The 25,312-nt window shown below is 51.7% G+C and overlaps 6 protein-coding genes across 6 annotated transcripts; 2 read left to right on the top strand and 4 right to left on the bottom strand.

The window, feature by feature from the left end:
• Positions 1–183: 183 nt before the first annotated feature.
• Positions 184–2,761, bottom strand: AYO21_06262 (hypothetical protein; the record flags this gene model as incomplete). Its single annotated transcript, XM_022656223.1, has 4 exons — positions 184–1,354; positions 1,411–2,190; positions 2,246–2,343; positions 2,399–2,761. The coding sequence occupies 4 exons, from the start codon at positions 2,759–2,761 to the stop codon at positions 184–186; spliced, it is 2,412 nt and encodes an 803-aa protein (XP_022511386.1).
• Positions 2,762–7,516: 4,755 nt separating this feature from the next.
• Positions 7,517–7,972, bottom strand: AYO21_06261 (hypothetical protein; the record flags this gene model as incomplete). The annotated part of the gene is made up of 2 exons (XM_022656222.1): positions 7,517–7,735; positions 7,790–7,972. 2 exons carry the CDS (start codon positions 7,970–7,972, stop codon positions 7,517–7,519), a joined length of 402 nt encoding a protein of 133 aa, XP_022511385.1.
• Positions 7,973–8,350: 378 nt separating this feature from the next.
• AYO21_06260 (hypothetical protein) lies at positions 8,351–9,919 on the top strand (the record flags this gene model as incomplete). The annotated part of the gene is made up of 2 exons (XM_022656221.1): positions 8,351–8,475; positions 8,743–9,919. 2 exons carry the CDS (start codon positions 8,351–8,353, stop codon positions 9,917–9,919), a joined length of 1,302 nt encoding a protein of 433 aa, XP_022511384.1.
• Positions 9,920–10,688: 769 nt separating this feature from the next.
• On the bottom strand, positions 10,689–13,191 carry AYO21_06259 (hypothetical protein; the record flags this gene model as incomplete). Its single annotated transcript, XM_022656220.1, has 5 exons — positions 10,689–10,817; positions 10,881–11,055; positions 11,114–12,429; positions 12,520–12,624; positions 12,691–13,191. The coding sequence occupies 5 exons, from the start codon at positions 13,189–13,191 to the stop codon at positions 10,689–10,691; spliced, it is 2,226 nt and encodes a 741-aa protein (XP_022511383.1).
• A 1,824-nt stretch (positions 13,192–15,015) lies between these two features.
• AYO21_06258 (hypothetical protein) lies at positions 15,016–18,021 on the bottom strand (the record flags this gene model as incomplete). The annotated part of the gene is made up of 1 exon (XM_022656219.1): positions 15,016–18,021. One exon carries the CDS (start codon positions 18,019–18,021, stop codon positions 15,016–15,018), a length of 3,006 nt encoding a protein of 1,001 aa, XP_022511382.1.
• A 725-nt stretch (positions 18,022–18,746) lies between these two features.
• On the top strand, positions 18,747–23,669 carry AYO21_06257 (hypothetical protein; the record flags this gene model as incomplete). The annotated part of the gene is made up of 6 exons (XM_022656218.1): positions 18,747–18,818; positions 18,869–19,071; positions 19,126–19,495; positions 19,555–20,180; positions 20,278–20,541; positions 22,838–23,669. The coding sequence occupies 6 exons, from the start codon at positions 18,747–18,749 to the stop codon at positions 23,667–23,669; spliced, it is 2,367 nt and encodes a 788-aa protein (XP_022511381.1).
• Positions 23,670–25,312: the final 1,643 nt, after the last annotated feature.

Below are 25,312 nucleotides of genomic sequence, written 5' to 3'. Positions count from 1 at the left end.
GGTAGTAGTGACCCAGGGAGAGTACTCGGTAATGGGGGTAACAAACAAAAAGAGCCATGTGTCATATTCTGTGTTTTAACGTCAAATTCATCATTTCCTTTTCCCCACGGAGAAACAAAAAAACGAAAAAATAACCATTTCAACTCTTGTCGCATTGAAAATGCGTAAATCCTTTCTTTCTGACTAGATGATATTCGCAATGGTCATTCGCGCTCGGTTCGGGTCTGGGGTCGTTTGGGTCGAGCTGCTGCTGCCGATCGGGGGCAGGGTTGGGCCTGATGTTCCCGGGCCTGGTCCGTTGGGTAGAGGGGACACAGGCAAAGAAGGTGGTGGTGGTTGAGGCGGGATTTGGCTTTGATTTTGTGGGTAGTGCTGTCTCTCGGAAAGCTGTTGGAGATATCGAGCCGATTGCTCAATATGTTGCCAGCCGCCCCAGTCGTGTTGCTCTTCCTCAGACAACATATTGTCCCACGACGGCGACTGAGCCCCCGACGAGTGAGGGTCATGCTCAATGAACTGGTGCCTGGGTCTACCGTGCTTTTGGCGGCGACTGAGGTGCGTGCCTGTCTCGGCGTTGCCCCATACCCAGCTATTGGTACTGGCTTGTAGATCTGCAGAGAGGTAAACCAGCAATTCCTCGTCATGGTCAATGTCCATGCTGCTGGGCTGTTCGATCCTCTCAATCAGACATCGCACGAAGAAAGACAAGTGTCTCCCGCAGCAGATGTTGATGCTTCGGGCGTCATTGATCGTAGCGGCCGCTCTCAAGATGAGGAAAAAACTGTCATACACTTGTCGGAACAGCAAGAAGAGCATGCACCGCCAAAAATGGGTGCACAGCATGGTGGTTGCAGAGAGAACAAACCGCTGCTCCCATTCATGCGACTGAACGTGTGGGATCATGCACCGGGACAGAATGGTTGCGGTATCGCGACAAGCATGAAGACACTGCTCAATGGCTTGAGCTCTTTGCTCGGATGAGCATGATGGGGACAAATTATGGCGATGGAGCATTAATCGTGTATTTTGAAAAGTGATTAGAGGAGCCATGATACATGGATCCAGAGGAGCCGTCGAAGAGAGGTGTAGTGGCCGGGGAAATAAAACCAGACACTCCCCCAGGTGACTCTCAAACTTGGCCAGCGTCTCACTGGTGATGCAGAGAGAACGAAAAGTCTTTGCTAGGGGCGCCATCAGCCGTGCTATGTGGACATGGGCCAGCAGTAATTTAGGAGCCAGCGGAGTATGCGTATGGTCGGACATGACGCGCTCTTCGTCGAGGACTTCGGGATACTCGGTGTCGCACTCGTCGTCGTTGATCAGCATCGGCTTTCCGAGTTCGAGAGCAAGGATCCTGTCCCTTGGTTAGTAGAGAAGAAGAAAACCATACCAAAATGATCAAAGGCTTACCGGTCCCAGACGTAGAACGAATACCATATGCGCTTGCGCATTTCGCCCTCAATCGGTGACCATTGACCCCCTTGGACGTGCAACCCGAGATCCTGAACAATGCGGATTGCAGAGCCGAGCCATATCCAACTGGCCGATTTGCGGTTCATCTCGACCAGCGCAATGCTTGCAAGAAATGCTACAATGGCCTGATTTGTAGACACATCATCTTCCCAGAAATTGATGGTAGATATTGCCCTGGTCAGGTATTCCTGCGCTTCTGGCACCCGCGCCCGGTCATGCGTCGCCAGGGCACCGCATGCGAGTACGGCGTATAGAGTGGCAATCCAGTCGGTGGGGAGTAATTGCACATTGCCTCGTTCCAGTGCTGCCGCAAAGTTGCGCTGAAACTTGGGCCAGTAGAGGACGGGGAATAGACGGTGGATGTATTCGTGGTAGTAGTGGAGTAGATTTTCGGCCACGGCTTGCGAAGGCAAACCCTGCAGGTCCGAAATTCGAGTTTGTGTGGTATGCGATCGAGGCTGGATACCCGTGACGGGGGGTTTCAACAATCCGCGACCAACATCATTCAACTGCATCCTGGCATTTGTGAGATCCTGAGGTGCTCTTGCTTTCAACATCCTCCGTGGCGATTTGCCAATCGACGGAAACTCGGCGAAGACCGCGGAGGCAGATTCGGGCCGGAGGTCACTGGAGAGATCAGAGTTGCGCTCGACCGAATGATAGCGCTCGAGCTGCTGTCGGGCTTCCAATAGTTGTCGCTCCAGGTCCTGTACGAGCCTGAGATGATCAGAAACTGTGCCATGGAACATCTAGATCAGGCCAAAAGACTCACTTGATCGAAGACATGCGCCGGTTCGTGTCCTTGGTAAATTGGCAACGGACGTTGCGACTCGAACACTCGGTACAGCTCGACGTCTCGGTCGCATCACACTTGAGCACGCCATCAGCGTAACGACAACAGGGATGGCTTCGGGTTTCCACTGACCTTGACCTTGCGCTCCCGGCATGCATCACAGCTCGGGTCTTTTCTTCTTTGTCTGTATGCTCTTTTCGGATTGTGCATCATCATCGCGGAAATCTGACCAGGAGATGGGGTGCTCGCCGTTCCACTGCCTGGCCGTAAATTGTCCCCCGTGCGATACACTCCTTCATTCGGAGAGAGGGGTCCCATGTCGTGAGGACCATAGAAGGTCGACATCATCGGCGGTCCTGACACAAACAGTCCGGTTCCAGGATGCCGCGGCGGCGCGGGCCTTGGATGTGGCGTTGGATCCAGCCCATGGGCGGTGATATATGGTCCTGAGGGGTGGGCAGACGTCGATTCGCAGACCGGTAAAGACTCGTTCATGGTCTCAAGTCGCATCGACAGTCGCCAGGCATCGCAGGTGTCCGGGGGCAGTGCTTTATGTCATCTACTCAAATCCGAGATCTCTCGTTGGATGTCGAGACATGCCCGCCACTTTCCGTACCCGCATCCAGAAGCAACAGCAGCGTTCAGGACCGTCAATCCATAACAAACAAACAAAGAGGCGCTCTTTCTCTCTCGATTCAATGGAGACCCCGATCAGGCGTCTTTTGTTCTTCGACAGGTTACTGCAACGACAGAAGCGAGATGCAGGAATGGAGACAAGGTAAAAATGTCCGACCTTGGCCTACTGGTCCACTGAGGGATGGCGAGTTACTGCGAAGCGAGTGGTCGCCACTTTCTCCGTCAGGTCAGGTCTGCCGAAATTGTGGCTAGAACAAGTAGGTAGAGAGGGCTGCCAACGGACAGAGGGAACCTGATGTCTTGAGGGCGCGACTGTGGTCTCGCGATGGCCATGCGCCTTTTCCCACTGATCTGTCGATCGGCAACCAGCGAAATTTGGGGCCAGATCGTCAAAACCTCTAAGCAAGGACAAGTATAGATTGGGGAGGGGATGAGGGAACCACTGCAGCTTAGCCCGCTCAAGGCCCGTTAAGGGGTGTGAGAGATGGTGGTCCACGAGCGGCGCACGAGGATGAACTGCCGGTGCGCGTGGCGTTGGGATGCGTGCCAGAGAAAAATGGAAGGGGTCCCACTGGGAAAAGATCAAGGATCCAACAAGCCAGACAGGTGGATGAGGGCCCTCTGACCGCAGACCTTGACTTGATGCTGGGGCACATCAGCGGAAAGCCAAAAACCACGTCTGAGTGGGAGCAGATTCGGATTGATGCGCAACCCTGAAAAAGCTAGGGCCTCCTAGGAGCCTCCCCGGTTCTAGCAGCCGAAGTGAAAGAAGCTAGCCACAACGTTCTCAACAGCCGAATGGGGCATGACCGGCATTCGGCTTGCCGCCTAGTTGATTTGCGCCAAAAACACCACTGGAGCCATTCTCGAAAAGAGTTCCCCTGTTCGAGGACGTGGCCCGGGAGGACCCATGACAAGTGTTTGACCCATAACCAAGCCACAGTTCGGATTGTCTGGGCTGAGAACATCCCGGAACTTTGACGTCTAGATGATACGTAGTAGACATTTGGATACATCTTCTCTAAAGGCCAAGTTGGGCCTTTCAAGCAACGAGTTCGACCGAGTTGAGGAGTCCCAGGAGGCTATCTCCCCTATGATAAGACCATGGTGTCATACTCGTGGCATCAATGGTTGCGACCGAGATCACCGGTTCTTCAGCCATCATGACGGTGGTGACGGTGGTGACGGCGCCCATGTTGCTGACATTGGCGGACTCCCTTGACTACCTGTGTGGCGGGCCCCCTGTGGAGGCGGACCGAGGGCGATCATAGGCCTTTGGCTTCTGTCGCTGGGTAGCTCTAAGCGGCCCCATGTACGAGTATGTATAGGCAGGGCAGATCAGAAACAAATGGGCGATCCACGTACCTCATCCGGACTCGGTTCGAGCTGCTCTGGTTCACAGGCCCTGATCCCTGCTCATCTATTGAACTTCATCTGCGGCGAAATACTCGTTCTAGAAGGCTTTCACTGTGCCTGAAACATCCGACCAGCCCATTTCGGTCATGATTGTAGACCAAACGAGACATTTTTTGAGTGAAGATCCAGTGCGCTTGTTCGGGCATACGGAGAAAACACCGGCCACTTGCAGCATTTCTCTTACATGTGTGTGGTTCCATATGAAAGGGGAGAGGAGAGCGCCAACATGTTCTGAAAGCCTCCCTCCTTCCTTGAAACGCTCAATCTTCATGTTGAGACTTTGGCGCACAGGGCGGTAAACAAGACCAAAGTGGAACATACTGGTGGTCCACACGTGAAGCGCATGATTCCTGGGGCTGAGGATGGATCGACTCGTATCTTTCTGCCTTGTCGTCCAGTGCTGCATGGCTTTCCAATTTTGCGTCTCTGGGTGTGATCATTCTGCCCCCATTTCTTCCGACTGGTATCAATCAGATGAACAATCTAAACGTGAGAATGCGACAGGGATACGTCGGGGGAAGTCGAACTCGAGCCGTCACCCTTAGCCAGCCAGCCATCAACCAGGGGTGGACTCTGCGTCGTCGATCATGGGGCTTCTGGTGGTTCGAAAGCAGGGGAGCCCCTTCGTTGGGAGTGATTTAGTCCCCCAAGCTGAACATTGGCCAATCCCAGAGCGGTCAACCTCATCTCTGTTGACTACGAAGTTGATTCCCCCACGACAAGACTTGATCCAGTGCTCATTTTCCTTCTAGTGCCCGCGTCTCTGCGACGTGACGAATTAGTTGAAAGCTAAAGCTGCATATTCGAAAGCCCCCGAGAACAAGCTGTTGCAGATGCAAGATTCCAGGTGGGGTGAGGATACCTCCGTAGTCAACCTCACGGCGACTTTGGTCTCTTCTCGAAGGACGGGGTGGCCAGTCACCTTGCAGGACATGATACTAAGTAAAAGTGAGAGGAGAAACGGATCACTTACGGAAAACAGGATCTGAGGATCCACAGGTACGGAGTACCTTTTCGAGTCGTGGCGCTGCCAGAAGTTGGGAATAATGGAGAGCTGATCCTTGGTCCCAAGTGTTTGTGGCGTTCAACCCCGTCATCTTTGTCTGTTTCCATTGACGTGCAGAATTAGGCCCGAGCCCTAACGGAATTGGACAGAGTCCGTAGGGGAATATCGCCAAATATTTTACCGTGTGAGCAATGATGTGCAGCGGTGACCTCGCCCAAACTGATGGGCAGAACCATCCAAAAGCCCGACCGTTTTCCTCTTCTGTTTAGGATCGCGCAAGCCACTGTCGCTCACCCCTCGGATTGGTGGCGCAGAAGACAACCAGAGAATGATGAAAACGGCCAATAGTTCCAGAAGACTGGTTTCTGGCACTAGCGTGCAGCTCTGAGGAGACCTGGAACTCAGATTAAACGCCAGGGATCCAGCAAACCAGGGTTACTTGGGAGCAAGGAGATACGCCATCCAGTCGGTTGCAAGGACTGCTGGCAAGCCGTTGGGACGGAACTTAGCCTCCCTCGGATCTACACGACCCTCAAACAGGATCGACTTTGCAGCTCGCAAGCAATGCAACAAGGTGGGAATTTCCCCTGGCATCGCAGTCCCGCATTCGTGCAGCCTAGGATCAGACATGCTCGCCATTCCCTAGTAGTAGTTGTTTGGAAACCCACCACTCTTTCCGTCTCCTCTGTGAAACATCGTGTTTGGCGAGTCCCAGCATTACAAGTAATATGTATCTTGAAATAGGGTGCAACCTCATGGGTGCGGCGGCCAGCACTCGAAAAGTCGAAGCGACAACGAGCGACATTGCATTCTTCCTTGGTCTTCAATAGATTCTCCAACTAGTTTCACAACTGGATTGAATCTGTGCAAAGGTTCCATAGGCGCGACCGGATTTGGCAGATCCAATCTGCTGCTCATGTGTTGGAATGGTTAGGGAAAAGATCTTAATTTTACCACATCGCCCGATCTATTCCTTATGCTGCTCGAGACCTGGTATGATAATTGTCCGCGACGAGATTATTGGCTCATGGTTGCAGTGGCACGAAGTGGCTATTGGATTTGTGTTCCGAGTAGGGCCTTTGGTGGCATTTGTCATAGGGATACCCAGGCAGCCCAGGACTGGTCCCATTACGCCGAGGATTGGGGGAGGATCGACAAGCTGCAGCAAGCAAGCGGCGGATTGTCTCCTCCCCCGTCATCTGACCCAAACACTATGACTCAGTTAAAGTGATTTCGATAACGCGTCAGACCAGCCAGATACACCCCATGTTTGGGCGATCCCAAGAAGCTACCGCTTCGAACTTCCTGGACGATGCAGGATGTTTGTATACACCCACATTGGGGGCACTGTCAAGAGTCGCTATTGAGTTGCTTGGGTGCGGGGGCACGATTAGATTCTGAGATATATGGGGAGTCGGAAGGTGAGAAACTCTGTAAAAGATGGTCGTTCCAGCGAGGAGACGACGCGGCGACTCGCCGAAAGTTAAGATGCTGCAAGGCACCATTTGCGACAAGCCCTGGCAGAAGGTAGGGCGGGAGGCGTTTTGCTGCATACCTCCTCAACTCTCTAGCTCGACTCTCTCTGAATAGAGGTCGCAAAAGGTAGTTGACATGTAAGACGCCGTGGAGAGGGTTAGAACTATGACCTTTTGGTCCGATGATTGCCAATTTAGTTTTCTACTGACGTTGAGGGCCGTCAATCTCCAGGGTTCTGAGTGGTGTCAACCAGGTGTGCTCCGCCTCCAGTTCCTAGGGTATTTTGCTGCCTGTCAGAGGCCAAGCTTCGATCAACAACCTTAACCAGGAAAGATGCCCCGGGATGCCAGAATCGCCGCCAGGGTTCCCTCGCAACCGGCAACCCTGCCGAAAATTGGCGAAGGGCGGTGATCGATCTCGAGGTGTTTCTCTCAGTGAACACAAGTTCCGAGGGGCCTAAGCGACGATCTTGGTGCAGCAGGAGGCCTTTAGTAACAGGTTCCAGGTTCTTGCAATGGTGCAGATGGTCGATGAGGCTCTAAAGTGCCGAATTCCAGTGACGGGAAGGAACAGTACCGATTTGTTTGCCCAGGTCTGGTCCCCGACCCAATGACACGTAGGGGCTCAGGATACCGATCCTTGCATGTCGGGGACCTCTTTTTTAACAACTTTCTAGAACATTGACCCCAACGAGGAAGTGAGGGACCAGGGCCAGTTCAAGATTTTAGGTCCCACCTCTCCATTATCTGATCGACGACGGCCGCGAAGCCTTCCATTTCCTCTTCGGCTGTTGTTCCAGAGAAATCCATGCTGCAGCCCACATACACTGGCTGTTTCATCTTCCGCGCAAGTATCTTGGCCATTCTAGTGGCATAGTCAATGTTGGAGCCCGAGGTTGCGAGAGGCGTGCTGATCACATTCCGGTCGTCTCCAATCTAGAACTCTATTAGGAGGCTGTAACAAACCCTCAACACGTCAATTTTACGTACGGCAGGCATTGCGTAGACAAAACTTCCCATGGGCGGTAGAGTGCTCTCAGTGTGGCCAATGTCGGTGGTGGTCAAAAGGACCATGCTGCAATTTCCTATGAAACTCAGGTGTGCATGGAAGTTGAGATGAGGGTGCCGGGGCACGGGGAATGAGATGTGGACAGGTTTGAAGGAGGGTTCCATGGCAGCTTAGGAGCCTTGAAGGCCCGACGGTGGTGGGCTGGAAATTGGAGTTTTAGCTATGAGAGAGATTGACGAACAGGTCGGCAATGTAATTGAGGGGAGGGATCATTTCACGGGGGGACAGCAGCACAGCTTGTGTGAAGTTGAATACAACGAGGAGTGAGTGATTGAGTTGTATTTGAGAGTTGAGAGTTGAGAGAATGGGAGATGGAGAGACTCGTGTGAATATCTTTATCTGGCTTGGCACCGCCTGCGACTTCAACCCCAATGCGCAGTTCCAGCCTTTCTGCTGTAGCAATGTAAGCCGTCAACATTCCCCAAAGCTCTGTTCAGCAGCAATAGTCTACTGCGCCCGTCGCTGCCAGAACCTCTCCAGGAATGGCTACAGTCCAAAACACCCAGGATGCCGCCTTACCACAACCCAGCCCACTGTTTGACGACGCAGGTCCTTTGGCTGACCCTCAAGAACGGCGAGTCATTTTCGCTGCCCTGGATTCCTTCCAGTAAGTGGACTAGAGCATTTGATGCTCCAAGCGAGTCCTTGGGTGCGCAGATGGCAAGGCCGTATGTGCTGGGTCTTTGTTCGCACTGGTCTCGATGACCGGCTGTGCGGCTTCATGAAGGCGAGGTTCAAGCTGTCATTTACGCAAAGGAACAACCAGCTTCTCAGGCGGTATCTATGCTTCTGTTCTGGCCCTTCGTTTGTTCTCGGCTTCTTCAATACCCTTTTTCCCGTAACTAACCTGGAATATAGCTGACCTAGATTGAAGCCAGTACCGGATTAACTCACACTTCAACACAACCCATCGGAGGAGACAGAATTTCTACGCTCTCCCATCAGCTCAATGGCGAATGCTTGCCGCTCCACCCTTTTCCATCCGCGACACCCTGAGTGCCGTTGATGATGCAATAGACCACAATGCCGACTTAGCAGAGCAAATCTTTCAGCTGGGGTTAAGTGCATTCGCCCTCCCCGAAAACCCACCCAAAGACTCCGAGATGAACTGGAAAGGGAAGGCCAAACCAAATGACATGGCCAAAGCTCACTCTACCATCCGTCAGTTCTACAGAGATTGGTCTTACGAAGGTTTCACTCGCGAGGTCGAACCGCTCCTCAACATGATAATCTCAGACCTCGCCGCACATCTCTCCACGACACGAACCGAGAATCAGTCTCCGTCGCTCCTTTTGCCAGGTGCCGGGCTCGGCCGTGTCCTCTTTGAACTCGCTCTACGAGGCTTCCACGCGACAGGCAATGAAATCTCCTATCACCAATTATTCGCAAGCAATTTCATTCTCAACAGTACCGAAAGGGCCGATCAGTACTCAATCTATCCCTTTGCACATACGTTCACCAACGTCGAATCTCGGGCAAATCAACTCAGATGCTTCACAATCCCAGACATCCATCCTGGTCAAGCCTTCTCTGCTCGGGTCGCTGCCGGTTCAGCGGTGGGTGAAATGAACATGACCGCGGGAGACTTCGTTCTTTCCTACTCAACGCCAGAGTCCAGGGAGACGTTCGATGGTTTGGTGTCTTTATTCTTCATCGATACGGCTCCAAACCTCATTCGATATATCGAGACAGTTCGCAATTGCTTGAAGGTTGATGGTGTGTGGATCAACATCGGGCCCCTCTTGTGGCACTTTGACAACCGTGTTCCCGGAGGGAATACAGATGAAGATGAAGACGAAGACGGCGACGACGGCGAACCGGCTGAAGCTGGAACCAAAACCCAACCCAAACCCGACCTGGAAGACAAAGGCATCGGCGAACCGGGGTCCGTCGAACTCACAGACGAGGAAGTCGTTCAGCTGGTTTCACACTTGGGCTTTGAGGTGCTTTCCCACGAGATCCTCCCTGCAGATTCAGGCTACGTCCAGGACCCGAACAGCTTACTACAGAACCGCTACCGGTGCAGTCACTGGGTCGCGAGGAAGCTCTGATGCACACATCCTCGAGGCCCTTCTAGACTGTCCCTCCCTTTCCGAAGGCCCCTTATCTCTGCTTGTACAGTCACAGCGCACCGCCTTTTTTGTATGCGATCGATGCCCATTCAAGAGCTAGATGGGGAATCTCGCACTGAAGGGACAGATACCCAACTCATCCAGCAGCGAGGAATTCCCACCATCTTGAGACGGTCAACCCGAACAGAGGGCCGTGTTAGTGGAATTGATTGAACACCACACACACAAGCAAAGAGGAGGAAAGGAATGTCATCTTTACCCTGCCTCTTCACTTATCGAACTCGGGGACAAGGGTGCGCCTGGAAGTCGTGTGGCAACCCATCCATCGGCCGTTGTTGAGATAAGAGGACAGGGCTGCATCGACAGGATTGAGTCATCGAGGATCCAGCAATTCTATCCGAGCTCTCTGCCGCATATCACATCTTCTTGCAGTAAAACATCCCGTTGGATTCAAAGGTTAAATCTGATTCGACCCATTTGGTTTATTGTATCTCGCGTCCTCCAAAAAAGTGTCATTCCTTTCGCTCATGGATAATATGCAACTCCTGGCTTTTTTCCCCGTCTTAATCTTCACGTCGTGTCAACGTCATTGTGGCCACGACACCATCGTCAACCCTCCGAAGACATGCATCTCAAGCTTGTGGTACTTGCTCTGTGATCGTGTCCACATCAACAATCGTCAAAGTGTAGCCTGGCCCATATCGGGACATTCCCAAACTCTCTTCTTTCTGTCCGCGCTGTCGTTGCTTCATATGTCGTCTCCAACCTTACCAGTCATTAAATCACCCCTTTCTCTTTTTCTCTTTTCGTTCCTCTCAATTGCCATGCTTCCACTCTTGAAGTTGAGACCGTCCTTGTTGTCCAGGGGATATCCAGACTTTCATCCACGGGTTTATCTGAATCTTGCGCTGCACCTTCCCATCACTTCACCCTGACACACCAATTCGGCATTAAACTCGGACCCATCCAATGTCAGGTAAATATCGAAGTACACTCTGTAGAATGTGCCCTGTGGAGTATCCATTCTTTCAAAGTCCTTTTCGAGGTTCTTTCTTGACAAATCCGAAGTAAGAGTGACTACTTCCTTGATGCGTGGGTCTTTGGTATATTCAGGACTATTATACGGTTAGTTGGACACCACGAAGTAGGGCAAAGACGACGCAGGAAACTCACCAAACATCCTCATCGCATGCATAAAGAATGTCTTCGTACATCAACGTCGCCCCAGGTGCGACTTGTCTGAAAAACGAGACCTTGACCGGCTCACCAATCTTGACTCTCTCGCCCTTCTGAACGAAAATCTGTCTTGTATATTTACACCGATCCTTGCCGTCAAGGCTCGGCACGCGATATTGTTCAGGATGGTGACCTTCTTTGAACGGCTGAAGGGTCGCCATGAGATAATGTCGTCTCGCAACGCGGGAGGTGATGACGCGCTCAGTAATACCTGCCGTGACGGCGCCTTTGACAATCGCAGCCACCGAATCCATGGGTCTGACAACTTTAGATTGGAACTGTGGGGGAACATGCAGCTTGATCTGCTGGAAGAGATACTCGGATGCACCAAACCCACCCACCACAAGAACATTCTGTAACGATCTGTTCTGCGCTTGGATAGCAATAATTTGGTTGCGAACAAGCTCCAGGATTCTGTTGACCACGGGTTCGAAGCATTGAAGGATTTCCTCATTGGTGAACGTCATGTAGCCCTCTTCAATGCCGGCTTCGGGGAACTCAGCCTCGATACCAACATCGACGGCCCATTTCTGACCATTGTTGCGGAAATCTGCCTTTATTCTGTTTTCAAAGTCCATAATGCATTTGGCGTATACTCGGCCGGCGGTTTTCGATCCATCAGGCAACTTCATCTTCCTGATCTTTGCGCGCAAGATATTGGAAAAGTTACGGTTGAGAGCAGTAGAACCGCAGGAGTCGCCGCTTCCGGCCGTACACTCGGCAACAGTGAAGGGAGTCTCTTCTTCGACCTCATATGCAATCAGATCAACGGTGCCGCCGCCGCAATCTACGATCAGGACCGCATCATGAATCTTGAGGTTGAGGAGGCCGGTCTTGGAACAGAACATGGCTGCGGCTTCGGGTTCGGTAATGAGCGTTAGTCGGTTGTCGTTCTCATCACGAATGAATCCGGCTTGAATGGCTGCCGCCCTGGTGGCTGCTTTGCCGGCATCGTTCCAAATAGCGGGCACGGTCAGAAAGTATCGGATATTCCGCTCTTCTCTGTTGAAGACCTCACCCAATGTCTTTTGCAGCTGGACTCTCATGGCTTGCCGAAGTTTGAAGAGATAATCAGCAGCCACATCGATTTCGGACTTCCCGGGTGGTAGAGGAGGCAGGTTAATAGGGTCGATGTAAGTGTTGCCTGAAAGCATGAGTTGCAGTTTGAACCATTCAACTTTTTGCACGCCTGGTTTGGGATAGCCTGTGGGAGCTAGGGCGTCCGCAATGTCTGGACCCCAGCCGACAACTTTCTGATATTGGTCATAGTATAGAACGGTGGGAATCTACTCTGGTCAGTCCTACGCCACAAGTTTTTGGCCGAGGTGTCTGCTCCGACCCACCTTTTGTTTTGTTTGATTGCCCGCACCTGGCCATTCTGTTATTATATCTTCTTTTGCTTCCGTGTTCGTCGCGAAGGCGAATGCCACACCCGAGAAAGTGGTGCCCTAAGCAAGAAAGAAGCCAGTCAGTAACCCACGCGATACAATTATCCTGAACAGTGCAAATCTTACAAAATCGATGCCAACAATCAGCTGGGCCTTGCTCCTCCCAGCGCCCTCAACCTCTGCGGGACGAGCACCCGGTGGGTATTGATTAGCCATATGTTGGATGCCCGGTTGTGGACCGATATTCTGATGCCCGTATGCACCGCCATACCCTGGGGGTTGAGGTGGACCCAACTGAGGAGCGCCGCCAACATAAGCACCGGCCCTGGTATCGATGGGGGCAGGGTGATGAGCCATCTGGTTCTGAGCAGGTGGCATTGGCGACTGAGGACGTCCCTGGACGGTGTTGTACTGGTAACTGGGAGGACGTCCAGGCGCGCCTGGCTGGTTGGGATTCATGGGCGGCAGGCTGGTTTGCGAGGAGTTTTGAGGAGGGGGAGGAGTCGTGGCGTTCGAGATGGAGCCGTTGGGTGAAGCGACCGACGTGGAAGTGGTTGAGGCGGATTGGATGTTGGCGCTGCTCTTTCGTTTGGAACCGAAGCCTAGAGACTTGAAGCGCGAGCTCATGACATCGACATTGAAGAGCAGAGCGAGGGAAAGAGCGAGTACAGGGAGCCGAGTGGTTTCGTTATAGTTGCAAGGAGTTTTGTTGTTTGGCGGCAGTCAACACGAGGTGATTTGGATTGGTAAGGCAAGACCAAGTTGGTGGCTGAGCGAAGGAAAGAGCACTGGCTTGGGGGCGATGATGGTACGACGAGGCAACGAGAACCCAACTTCTCAGTCAGTAGTGGTCAGTGCTGGGATGGGCAAGATTTGGAAAATGGGGTGTTTTGAGAATGGGACAGACAGCTGAAGAAGAGGTATGCAGCGATAGAAGCAGAGAGGGACGTGCGGCTGCGGCTGTGTTGGATGCGCTGAAGAGGGCGGCTGACTACTAATTACTCCCTAGTAGGTACTAATAGGGCAGACAACATCGCAGCGGCGGCCACGGTGCCCGTAATGATGCTTAATGGTACGGGGGGCAATGGGTACCGAACAGAAGACTAGTGGCTGTCTTCCCCTCCTAAATATCAGGCTGCGATACGAAGGATTTCAGTCCCGTTCGCCATCCGCCGTCCTTCAGGCAAGTCAGAACTTGATTCATTCACTCGGGTCCCGGGATATTGCAGCTCGCCTGAACAACTACAGATTAATCGACTTGCCCCATTGCCATCAGTCGCATACTGCAAGCAGAAGACGCAGAAGATGAAAGAAAAAACAATGAACGCACAAAGGTGGTGGCCAAGATGGGGGGGCTTCTAGCTTGTGCTAAGGGCTAGTGGTGGGCTCTAGTGGCTTTGCAGGGTGGTTCGTCTCGTATTGTCTGATGCCTAATGTATTCGAGGGCTGATTTGGGGCTGAAAAACACTGACTTCTACCAGATCCCAGTCAGACTAACAGATAAAGAGCGGTGAAATCCACTCTTCAGAGGTACCGAGTACTTGTGCCTCCTCGGACACAGTCCTTTTTCAATCTTGGTTTTTCGAGCTCAGATTTATCCCAAGTGTCACCGCAATGGCCACACCACCAAGATACCAAGACAGAATGGTAAGATATTACTGGGAAAGACACAGATACTAAGAGTCGATAGGGCTGACATACCGCCCCCTCCTTCATCTTCCATCAACCACTCAAGGCTTGTCTGCGTCTTCGGCGGCCCAATCCAATCAAACTGGCTCGTTTCAGGCGTTGAACAAATGTGCAGTCCGATAATTTGATCCTCCCGCGCCTCGACGCCTGGCCTGCGTACAAGTACAAGAATGACAACGGTCGCCGTCTCAGATTCATGAGGCTTTGGACTATGTTCGCCTGTGCTATTTCCCCTTTGTCTCAGCCTTCTCCAGCAAGTATCGAACGTTTTAGTCGGCTCATCCTACTACCCAGTAAATCAAAGAAGAGACATGTGGCTGGTCCGTCCCTGGCAAGGTGCCCCACACTGGAAAGAGACGCGGCTCACCCGTCGGACATGGGATTCCATCGGAAGCCGGTTGATCACACAGTTGTGCGCGACGCACGTACGGCTGACAGGAGCTGGCAGGCTGTTGTAGTGCTATTATTGGCTCGATGTCTCCGCGAATGCCAGGATCTGGGGTTGGGAATGTGTTGAACACAACCAAGAGCGCAGACACGTGAGTTCCGTATGCGGTGTTGAGGTCTGCTCTTTGTATAGAGAGCCCGTCTTGGTATTGAGTCTCCTACAAGGCCCCTACAAAGTGCTGCCTCTCTAGAGCCATGTGGGAACATATGTATCCCCTTCTGGCATATTCAAGTGAATGCCCAGAATACAGATTTTGTGGTGGCTCGCACGTATTGATGCAAGGGAAACAATTCAGATTCTTTTTAACACAAGGTCTACAGCTCGTCCTTGACGCTCTTCGTCGCCGTGGCGCTCGATGTTCCAGATGGGGACGATGAAGTATTCGCTTTGGAAGCTTCGCCTCCACTCGTGCTCGAGGATTTGGTCTTCTTGACCTTTCCCTTTCCTGGCTCTTTCTTTCCACTCCCTGTCTTCCCCTTTTTGGGGATCTCTTGCATTTTTATTGTTTTCAGAATAGTATCCGAAACCACTTTCTGTAGTGCCAGCCCCCTGGTCTGCAATTCAGCAACCAGGAAAACTGGATCTTCGTGTAGCCCGAGTTTGTCTTGCAGGGCAAGTCTCTCGTCGAGCCATTCCTTGACCTCGTCATACTTCGTTGTCAGAGCTGCAAGATCTTCATTCGTGTATTCGTACGGTTTGATCGGAGGCGGTTCGTTAGTCTGCGGTGCTTCGTCTGCTGACGTGCTGCTATATGGGTCTTCGTCAAGGTCATCGCCGTCCATTGGAGACGGGCCTGAAGCACTTGAAGCTGTAGACTCTACAGCTTCGCTTGCACTCGATGCCGCGTTTTCAGAAGCCTTCTTGATACTTCCTTCTACCATTGTTATCATGCCTTTCAAGTTCTCCAGCCCCTCCTTCAGACTCTTGACAGCATCGGGCCGTTTTGTGGCTTCATCCTGTCGCTTCAAGACGGGGTCGACTAGCGCATGGAGGTTCTTCAGCTTGTCCTTGAAGTCTTGGAGTTTGGCGTCAAGGCCGTCACCGTACAGCCACTCTGAGATGCTCGACAGCTGCTGTTCAAGTTCATTCCTAACTGACGCGCTTGAGGCAGCAATGAAGCCCTCGTCCTCGAGATAGTCCCTGGCTCGGTACGTGAAGGCCTCGAGATTGTTCAAAGCCTCAGCCCGAAGGGCAGCATTCCGATCTGACATATCGAATTGAGTTAGACGCTGCCTGAGGCGAGGTAAAATTGAAGTGGGTGGAGCATTGAGGCCGGAAACAGTTGATCTCAGGGCGATGGGGATTGAGACTGTTGTTGGCGTTGCTTTGCTTGCTTTGGCGACTTTGGTCGCCGAAGAGGAGGAGGCGGATGACTCTGATGGCGATGGAGAGGCGGATGACATGGTCGATCCAGAGCTTGTGGGATCAGACGCAGGCAATGGTGTTTGAGACTCAGCAGTCTCTCCACTAGCATCTTCGTCTCCAACAACCTTCTGCTCGCTGTCCTTCTTTGAGCCGAAGCCAAACAAGCCTTTGACGTTGTCAATGACGGTTCCGCCTTTGATGCTCTCGGTTTCGCAGCTGACAGACCCTGAAACAACTTCTGGCAATCCATCCACATGGCTCAACCGCATAGCGAAAACGGTGCTTATATTTGCCGGAGCACAACCATGCCTTTCCTTCAGCTCGCCCACTGATTTCGTCAAGTTTGAAGCCTCAATCTCCGTTACAGGAACTTCTAGCTCCTTGACTGCCTGGGTGAAGCGTAAGGTGATATCTTCCAGCGTTTTGATGGGCACTTGCTTCTCAGCTCCAACTTGCGAGGTTGGGTGGAACACTTTCTGTGTCTTTTCCTTGTTCTCGACACTCCATTTCAGGAAAAAGGAGAAGCCAGAAATATCTGTTCCTCGGATGTCTTTGACCCTAAAGCTAGGGCTCAAGGATGCAGCTTTGAAAGCTGCTCCCATTACCGCAGCCTCGTCAGCATTGACATTGGTTTTCAGCTTGGATGGCCCACCAGCCACCTTTTCGAGTTGCTTCTGCACGAAAGGAGTTCTCACCACTCCTCCGTGTAGGATTATTGAGTCTAGATCATCCAGTTGCAGCCCAGCGGACTGCAGAGCCGCTTCGATCGGTGAGCCTACGCGTGAAGCATGGTCTGCGGCGAGTTCTTCGAACCTTTCCCGAGTAAGACTGTACTTGAAGGTGATATCATCGTCATAAAGTCCTTCAAGGGTGGCCGAAGAAACTGCGTTGGCGCTGAGAAGCTGACGGACTCGCTCGGCCTCTTTCCAGATTCTCGCCATTGCTTTCCCGTGAGACCTAACTTGGTCACGACTCAGCCCTAGATTTTTCGCAGTTGGCGACTCAAGAAACCGGGAGATGATGTCTTCGACAACAACGTCATTCAAAGAATCTCCACCTAGTGAGGCATCGGATCCCACGCCAAGGGCAATGACTTCTTGGACAGTGGAATTCCGCTTTCCAGGACCTTTGATTGTCCTGCCTTGAAACTTGAGCACCGTTGCCGTTGTCGATCCAGCACCCATATCATAGACCAGATGGTACTCTGGCTTAGCACCATCAGTCACGCTGTCGAACGTCCGGTGCGTTGCATAGTTGAGGCCGACGGCGAGCCCATCGCTCACGAGACCTAGAACTCTCAAACCCGCCAGGTCCGCAGCCAACTGAATAGCTCGCTTCTCATCAGCGGTAAAGAACGCAGGATGCGTAATGACCACGTCCGTGACATGTACACCCTTCGCGACCATTGCTTCCGCATTGCTCTTGAGGTTTTTCAACTGCATGGCCAGCAGTTCTTCCACCATGAATATTTCATCTTTCTTGGTCCCAAAGCTGTGACTCTTGAAGCCCACAGTTCCGCTGTTCTTTTCCGTTCCATTGCCTCTTGGGACGACTTCAAGATTCAAACCAGGATGTCGGGTGGCGTAGTTCTTTACAGGGTCCGTAGAGTATTCCAGACCTAGTATACTCTTCAGATTGGGATAGACATCGCTTGGGAATCTCGCGGAAAGAGCCACGGCATCTCCTCCATATAGACGTTCGGGGAAGGCCTCGTCATCCTTTGTCTGAGTTCTGGAAGGTTTGAATGCGAGAGTAGCGGCTTCCCTTCTCTTGGAATCTTTGGATAGGACAATTTCAATAGGAGATCCAGGTTTAGCAATGGCTCCCTTCAGATATTCTGTCCCCAGATCTATACCCAGGACTGCCGCTGCGGCATACGCGGTCGTGGAGAAAAGGAGGAGAGCCAGCGTCAGAACGCTGAGAGTCGATAACTTCCGTCGTCCAGGCGGTGCCATTGTGTAAATGTAGAGATGTTGTGATCCCACACAGGGCGTAATGGTCGGATCTGCAGTAAGTTAACTCAAGGAGAGAAGGATGTGAGAATCGAGGTCTGCGAGTGCATTTCAAGAATAATACGCGGCGACGAATATGAAATACACGGTTCTGAGCGGAGGAACAGTAAGTCCAGTCTATGACACCGTTTTCATTTCTGATGCTCGCATGCTCATCCCCATATTGACCGGCTTGTGAACAAGTTGTCCAGAAAATCGCAGGCACGAGTCATGCTCCTTGAAATACACGAGTCGTGGGGCCACGCTCAACAAAAATAAACATCGTCTCGCCACCTCCAACATGGCTGAAGAGCTCTCGAGACTAACCAATCGACCGCCCTATTCAAAACTCAGATTGTAGAATGTCTGAAGAATAGAATTCCCGTAGGCTCTTCTATGTGTAAATACACTCCAGACACCTCTTTGCGACGAAGAGGTTGCCCACGCTGCCCTAACCTATGGATAACGGGTTAACTCGACCCCTCCAAAAAGCTGTCTGTCAGACACAATACCATCAAATTTCTCTCTTTCAGCCTCGACCATATGCACAGTCTTTACCTTCGACCTTCTGTCCCACAGTCAATGATATCTTGTACCCTTTAAGTTATTGGCACTGTGACTCGCAAATCTCCTATTCACTGTCGAATGATCAAGGCACACCCATTTCGAAATGACGTTCTGCACCCACAATGCATGAAATCATAACTCTTCAGCTTGGCAACAAAAGTAACTATCTAGCGACACATTTCTGGAACGCTCAGGTATCCTTCACTCAGCTGTTTCCAGAAACCCTCTAATCTTTCCTTGAAAGGAATCTTATTTCACATATTCTTCTGATGAGGTACTTCTGGTCAACCCAGACATTCACTTTCGACCAGGCCTTGGTTCCGATGGATCAGAGACATTCACTCCTCGAACCATAATCTATGACCTGAAGGGTGGGTTTGGCACTCTCCGTAAATTTAATGCATTATATGACATCCAGGATGAGTCTCATCCTCCCCTGGGTCTTTGGTATGCCGTCTACCGAGACGTCACTTGGTTGAATGAGACTCTAACCACATCTAGGGATGGCAACACCGCGCGACATCTACAACAGCCCATTGAGCCATCTGAGTTCCAAAGGAACCTAGATCTAGGTCTTCCGACTGCTCAACTCCACGCCTCGGACGTGAGGTATTGGTCTGATTTCAACCGAGTCTTATATCACCCTAGATCCATCGTCCAGCTCCACGAGTACGAATTGAACTCGCAACTGATGCCCTTTGAAAACTGGTCGGCAGGCGGAGACTTGTTTGAAAGCCTGGACAAGGAAGTTGATCTGCTTGATCGTGATGTCAGACCGTTCGTAGAAGAATGCGATCAAGTGCAGGGTTTTCAACTGTTCACTGGGGCAGATGACGCTTGGGGAGGGTTTGCTGCAAATTATGTGGATAATGTGAGAGACGAGTATGGTAAGACAAGTATCTGGGTCTGGGGGATGGAAGATGGTTTCAGGGCCACCAGGGTATGTCCACACCAGTTCTCAGCAGACAGATTGCTCAGTGGGACCAGGAAAAAGGATCGGTGAGGGTGTGCAATGCCGCGAGAACCCTTCAGTCAATTGGTCAGCAAGCATCAGCATACATCCGACTTGCTACTCCTCCGGCAGTCCTCCCTCGGTACGTACACCTCGACAATGGTTCTGACTGGATGAATACTGCACTCCTCTGTGCGGGCGTCGAATCTGTTACACTTCCGACAAGGCTCCATGCCGAAGTAGGGAAAAGAGGCTCGTTGGGTCTACTCGAGGACACTTTGAATACCAACGGGGTTCAAAATGTGTTTGAGCTTCATGCAAGCGTCACGAGTTCAAATGTTGGTGCAAGCCATTCTTCCAACGGAGTTGCAATTGTGCAAGGGAATGGCCATCAAGGAAATCAAAGTGCCAATGTGCCAGAGCCGTCAGATTTCGACCTGGACTACAGCCCAAGTCTCAGCAAGCCGTCAGCCAGGAGGTCTAATCACGTTTTTGCCCAGGTGGAATGTGAGCGTGACCACCTCGAGTCAGGCACTCGACCGTTGACCCTTAACCCGGAGGAGCGGCTTCGAAGAAGACTGAACGAGGAGAGCGTGGTAGAGCTGTGAGTCGATCCCCTCGCATGTTTCCCCCGACCGCGCAAAGCGCATACTATCCCACAAAGAAGAGAAAGCGACAACAAAAGACTGACACACGCTCAGATTTCAGACCAGCCTCCAATTTCCTCTGCTTGACACATTCCCCGACACACTCTTCGAGACCAGTCGACGGCCCAGCGGGTTGGACGTTTCGGCAGCCTTGGGATGCAATTCCAGAATGAAGAGCAGGATTCTTGACCTCAGGGACCTGACTGCCCGCCTAATGCCACGGGAAGAACGGGAGGCACACTACAACGACTTGACACAAATGGCCCAGAATTACGGCATTGGGTGGGAGTCAGGATCAGATTCTGGGATCGACGATGAGTGAAGGTCTGCTGTGACACAAGAGCTACGGAAATACGAGTGACCCATCAGTCAAAAAGATGCATGGAATAGCCCAGTCTGGGACATTGTTGCCGAAGTCGAATGTGGTCGAAGTTCCGTTCCCGAAACAGCAAAGTTTGTTTATCAGTATAAGCCAATGATATACATCAGGTTTGTGGGCCACCAGGCGCATGATGTGATTCCTTCCCCCAACCATACCAAGTATCTAAAGCCTGTGGCCAGCTATACTAGGACATGCCAACCTGAAGGCCGGTCCGGATTTGTGTGGAACTTTTTGCAGGAAAGCTACGGCGAGGTCGAGCAAAGCTCATAGCGAGACAAAAGCACGTCAATTCCGTCATACCATGTCGAGCTGACGGAAAAGATCTGCTAGTTCCAACGCCTATCGTCTAGCTTCTGCCTATCGGTGCCCAACAAGGTTCTGAGCGGAAGCCAATCGATAGATATACGGAGTAGTACGAGGAGAGCCCGGCTCAACGCCCGGCTGGTGCTATGGGAATAAGATAGACAGCGAGAAAGTACGAGATACCTCGTTGCTGAAAGGGTCTGAATGAGCATGCGAGGGAGATCCAAAAGGAACGATACGGTTGGCACTGAGGCAGGTACATGGAGTCAGCGGGAGGAAAAAGTCTGACAGAGCTTTTTCTACTGGGCCGAGACCGTCAGAAATTCCCCGAGGGCACACTTGCGTGCTGAAGGAAACGTGGAAAAACAGGGATGGATCCTTCACTATTTGAAAGGCTTGACTGAACAATCAACCAATAATCGGCTGGTTCCTGGATCCACTATCCGCTAAAGTGAGACATTTCAGTCTTGGCACCCCACAGAGTCCTTTCCAACTCCCTAGCAATTGCCCAACCTCCTTCTCCAAGCTCCTCTAAACGACCATCAACCTTTTCTGTTCAGTTGCCGAAGCCTACCAGTAGTGGCTTCGGTTGGCGTCGACCATGTTCGGTGGGATCCTGCAGTCTCAAGAATACTGTGGCTACCATAGTCATGCGATCACGCTACGAGACATCGAGGGCAAACAAGAGCTCTTTGTGGGGGCGCAGTGACAGGGATCACTATGTTTGGTTGACAATTTCTGACCTCATTGGAGTACCTACTAACGGATGAGGTAGCCACTCGGTCCTAGCAACGCTTCCACGCTTCCACTACTGCCTGGACCTCAGCCCTCTGGCACCCATCCCCTCCGGTTTCTTGCTCAACCCAGGCACTTGCTCTTGAGCTCCCTACAGCAGCAGTGTGGTCACACAGCCGAGAGACTATGACCATTGTCCAACTGAGATGCTTGCATGAGGCTGGAGACAATACATCCAGCTACGTGATACTACATCAACATGGTCAACAGGAAGCCCGGCCTTCTTTGGCGCACACAAGTGCATGATAACTACCGACTGCTCGTACGAAGGACTCTACCGCCTGAAGAGGTTGGTTACTCGCGGGCAAGCCACGAGACATTCCCCCCCGTTTTTCTTCTTACGTACTTTTATTGGTCAATGACGGAGAATGCACTAACCAGTGTTCTAGAGTACCTACTCGTATTGGAGTATGCTATTCCCAGGCTGACCCGGTTGGCATGGCCTTTTGAAACCCCACTCTGGTACACTCTACCGGGCTGGGAAAATTCGGTTGATACCCTATGGTCTCCATAATGTTCCTCGTCTAGGTATGTCGGTATCCACCCTCCACTACAACCATGACATGATTCTGAGAGGAACAGGCTTGGTGTCATGGGACGATACTGCAAGCCCGCTGTCCTCGCCACATCCCCAGCACTTTCGATTCATTCCTCGCCTCTCCATAGGTAGCATGCTCCATGCTCGCATGACAGAATCCACAGCCAAAGAAGCTTGAGGGAGGTGCCTTCTCGGCTGGGGGTTGACACTACAAAATCGGCCACCTCCCCATCCTCATCTGCGTCTCTTTTTCCTTCCTCCATCATATTCCCGTCTCTGACCGGCCATCCCTCGCTTTGTACCTCGTACACGGAGCTCGTTCGCTAAGGCTCTGGACATTGGCATTTACGTTCGCAACCTTTCCAATCTCTATATCATAATCTACCTTACATATCACATACTCGTCCAACATGCAGTCGTCTCTCATTCTGCTGGCTGTCGCCAGCCTGGCAAACGCCGGAAACGTCTATAGAAGAGAGAGCTCAACTTGGGCTGACTGGTCTTCGGACTACCACCACCACCTCCACCACCACCACCACCACCACCACCACTCCCTCTTCGACTGTGGCCCCAACTTCGTGGAATGACTGGACTAGCACAACGACCACAACGACTACTTCTTCGTCAACTGTCGCCCCCACGTCGTGGAACGACTGGACCAGCACCACGACAACGACGACACCCTCGTCGACTGTCGCCCCTACAACGTGGAATGACTGGACCAGCACCACGACAACGACGACAAAGTCCGTTGCCCCTACAACGTGGAACGACTGGACCAGCACCACGACAACGACGACAAAGTCTGTTGCCCCTACAACGTGGAATGACTGGACCAGCACTACGACGACGACGACAAAGTCTGTTGCCCCTACAACGTGGAATGACTGGACCAGCACTACGACGACGACGACAAAGTCCGTCGCCCCTACAACGTGGAATGACTGGACCAGCACTACGACGACGACGACAAAGTCTGTTGCCCCTACCACGTGGAATGACTGGACCAGCACAACGACGACTACCCCGGTTCCCGTCCAGCCTACGACATCTCATTGGCAAGATTGGAGTAGCGCAACGACGACTCCGGTTCCTGTCCAGCCTACAACCTCTCAATGGCAAGATTGGACTCCTGCACCTGCCCCAGCGCCTGTCGAGAGCACTCCATCGCCCGTTACTAGCTGGGCTGAGTGGTCAACTCCTTCGGCACCTGAGTTTAGCACCTGGGCCACTGTCGCCGTGAGCAGCAGCACATATGCTCCACCTCCTGCGCCAGTCGTCAGCAGCAGCGTCTGGACAAGCGTCGCTCCAGTCGCTAGCACTACTGCCCCTGCTCCGGTAGCGACGTACACCGGCGCTGCTAGCAGCAACAACAAGCCTGCCGTGGCGTTCCTTGCCGGTATTGTTGGCTTGGTCGCCCTGGCATAAATGAGAATGAACCGGCTCTCCAGATACTGGGGAGTTGGGAGAAAGGTTTCAAAAACAGAACAAAAAGCACATCTTCAATTCATCTAATCACGTCTTCTGTCGATTCATCTCGGGTCGACATGCTGTATATAGCATGCGATCAGTGGGAGGAAATAACGACAAATGACGTCGACCCTTTTATTGTTTCAGGCACTCGAACAAAAGAGTCCAACTTTGTTAATTCCCGGCTCATCCCTGGAACCAGACCACGGCCATGAGCGTACGATCCTTCAAACGACTGCAAGAGATATGAGACACACTCCTTACGACATAGAAAGAAAGAGAAGAAGAGAAAACCCACGCTCCCTAACGACCAAAGTCAAAATCATGCATACTTTGCACAGCATCTATTTGTTGGAAGGTGCCTGTTGCTTTGAAACTAATATCTCCCAGCGCATGGGGAGGGAGGGTAGGGAGGGGAACGGAACTGGGTCGGATTATATGGGAAGACGGGATGGTGCTGAATCCCCAAGGGAGAAGTTGTAGCCACCTACATGACTAGGCTCATTGAGTTTAGTTTTTGCATATAGCTCCGCCCACCTGCGGTACAACCCCGTCGGAGAGAATTGGTAATCAATATATATATCGCTCTTATATGTGTTTTCGTGAAGCGGAAAGGGGAAAGACAGTAGCTTGTCGTCACCATTCCATTTCTTTGATCCACGGAAATCCAATGGAAGCTGTTCTACCTTTGTCTCTGTTCATCACCACTTTCCTCTTATCTTGTTTGGCGGAAAGCCTACGGAATGTGAAAAGGGTCAACAAACTCGAGGTTGCTTAGTCTACGCGCAGAGAGTGAGTAGAATAGAGGCGCTGTCGCCGATGAAGAAAGGAGCTCCCAATGCACGCGGGCACAACACTAAGCTAGAGATCGGCGTTGAATTTAAGTATACTAATTGAAGTAGGTATACCGAGCGTAGGCTACATATGACGTAATTAGAACTAAGGATGTCACCGACGTACTCCAACGTGGCACTGGTAGTTAAGTCCCTCAATCAGGTTGCGTAGCAGCCCAGTTCTGTAACACTTAACACACACAAAACGCGAGATTTCCACCCTTGCAATTTTAACTAGTTTTAGTCTACTAACTTTCCTACTTAGTCTATAGTTAGTTATAGTATAACTAACTTAATCTATATAGTAGAAATATAGAATAGTCTACTAATTATAATATAATTACGCGTTAAAATTCTTCGGGCTTAAAACGCGCTCTAAAAATACCGTGTTTATCTTAGATTGTGATGGGTTGAACCCAGAAGGAGGCTCGGTTCTGACGAACCAGCGCCAAGACTAACGACAGGACTAACGCCACCTCCTGATTGGCTAAATTTGCCTGTACATTGTACAGGCAAAAGGGCAGCTTCCTGATTGGACGAGGCACGTACCGTGCAAGGGATACCGAATCCTGGCAAGCTGAGACACCGTACGCAAGGGAAGGTAAGGAAGAGAGACAAAAGGCAAGGGAAACGTAAGGCGTGTACGAAAGAGGAAGGACAAGGGAGAAAGGGGAAGACATTGAGTATCCCTTGCGGAGGAGCGTACGATATAAGGAGAGAAGGAGGGGACATTATTCCTCCTTCTCTCTCCTCAGATTTATCCTCCTT

This window comes from Fonsecaea monophora, assembly GCF_001642475.1.
Source record: "Fonsecaea monophora strain CBS 269.37 chromosome Unknown Scaff43, whole genome shotgun sequence".
Taxonomy (NCBI): domain Eukaryota; kingdom Fungi; phylum Ascomycota; class Eurotiomycetes; order Chaetothyriales; family Herpotrichiellaceae; genus Fonsecaea; species Fonsecaea monophora.
The sequence above is the reverse complement of the archived record's forward strand: the minus strand, read 5'-3'. Positions and strand labels throughout refer to the sequence as shown.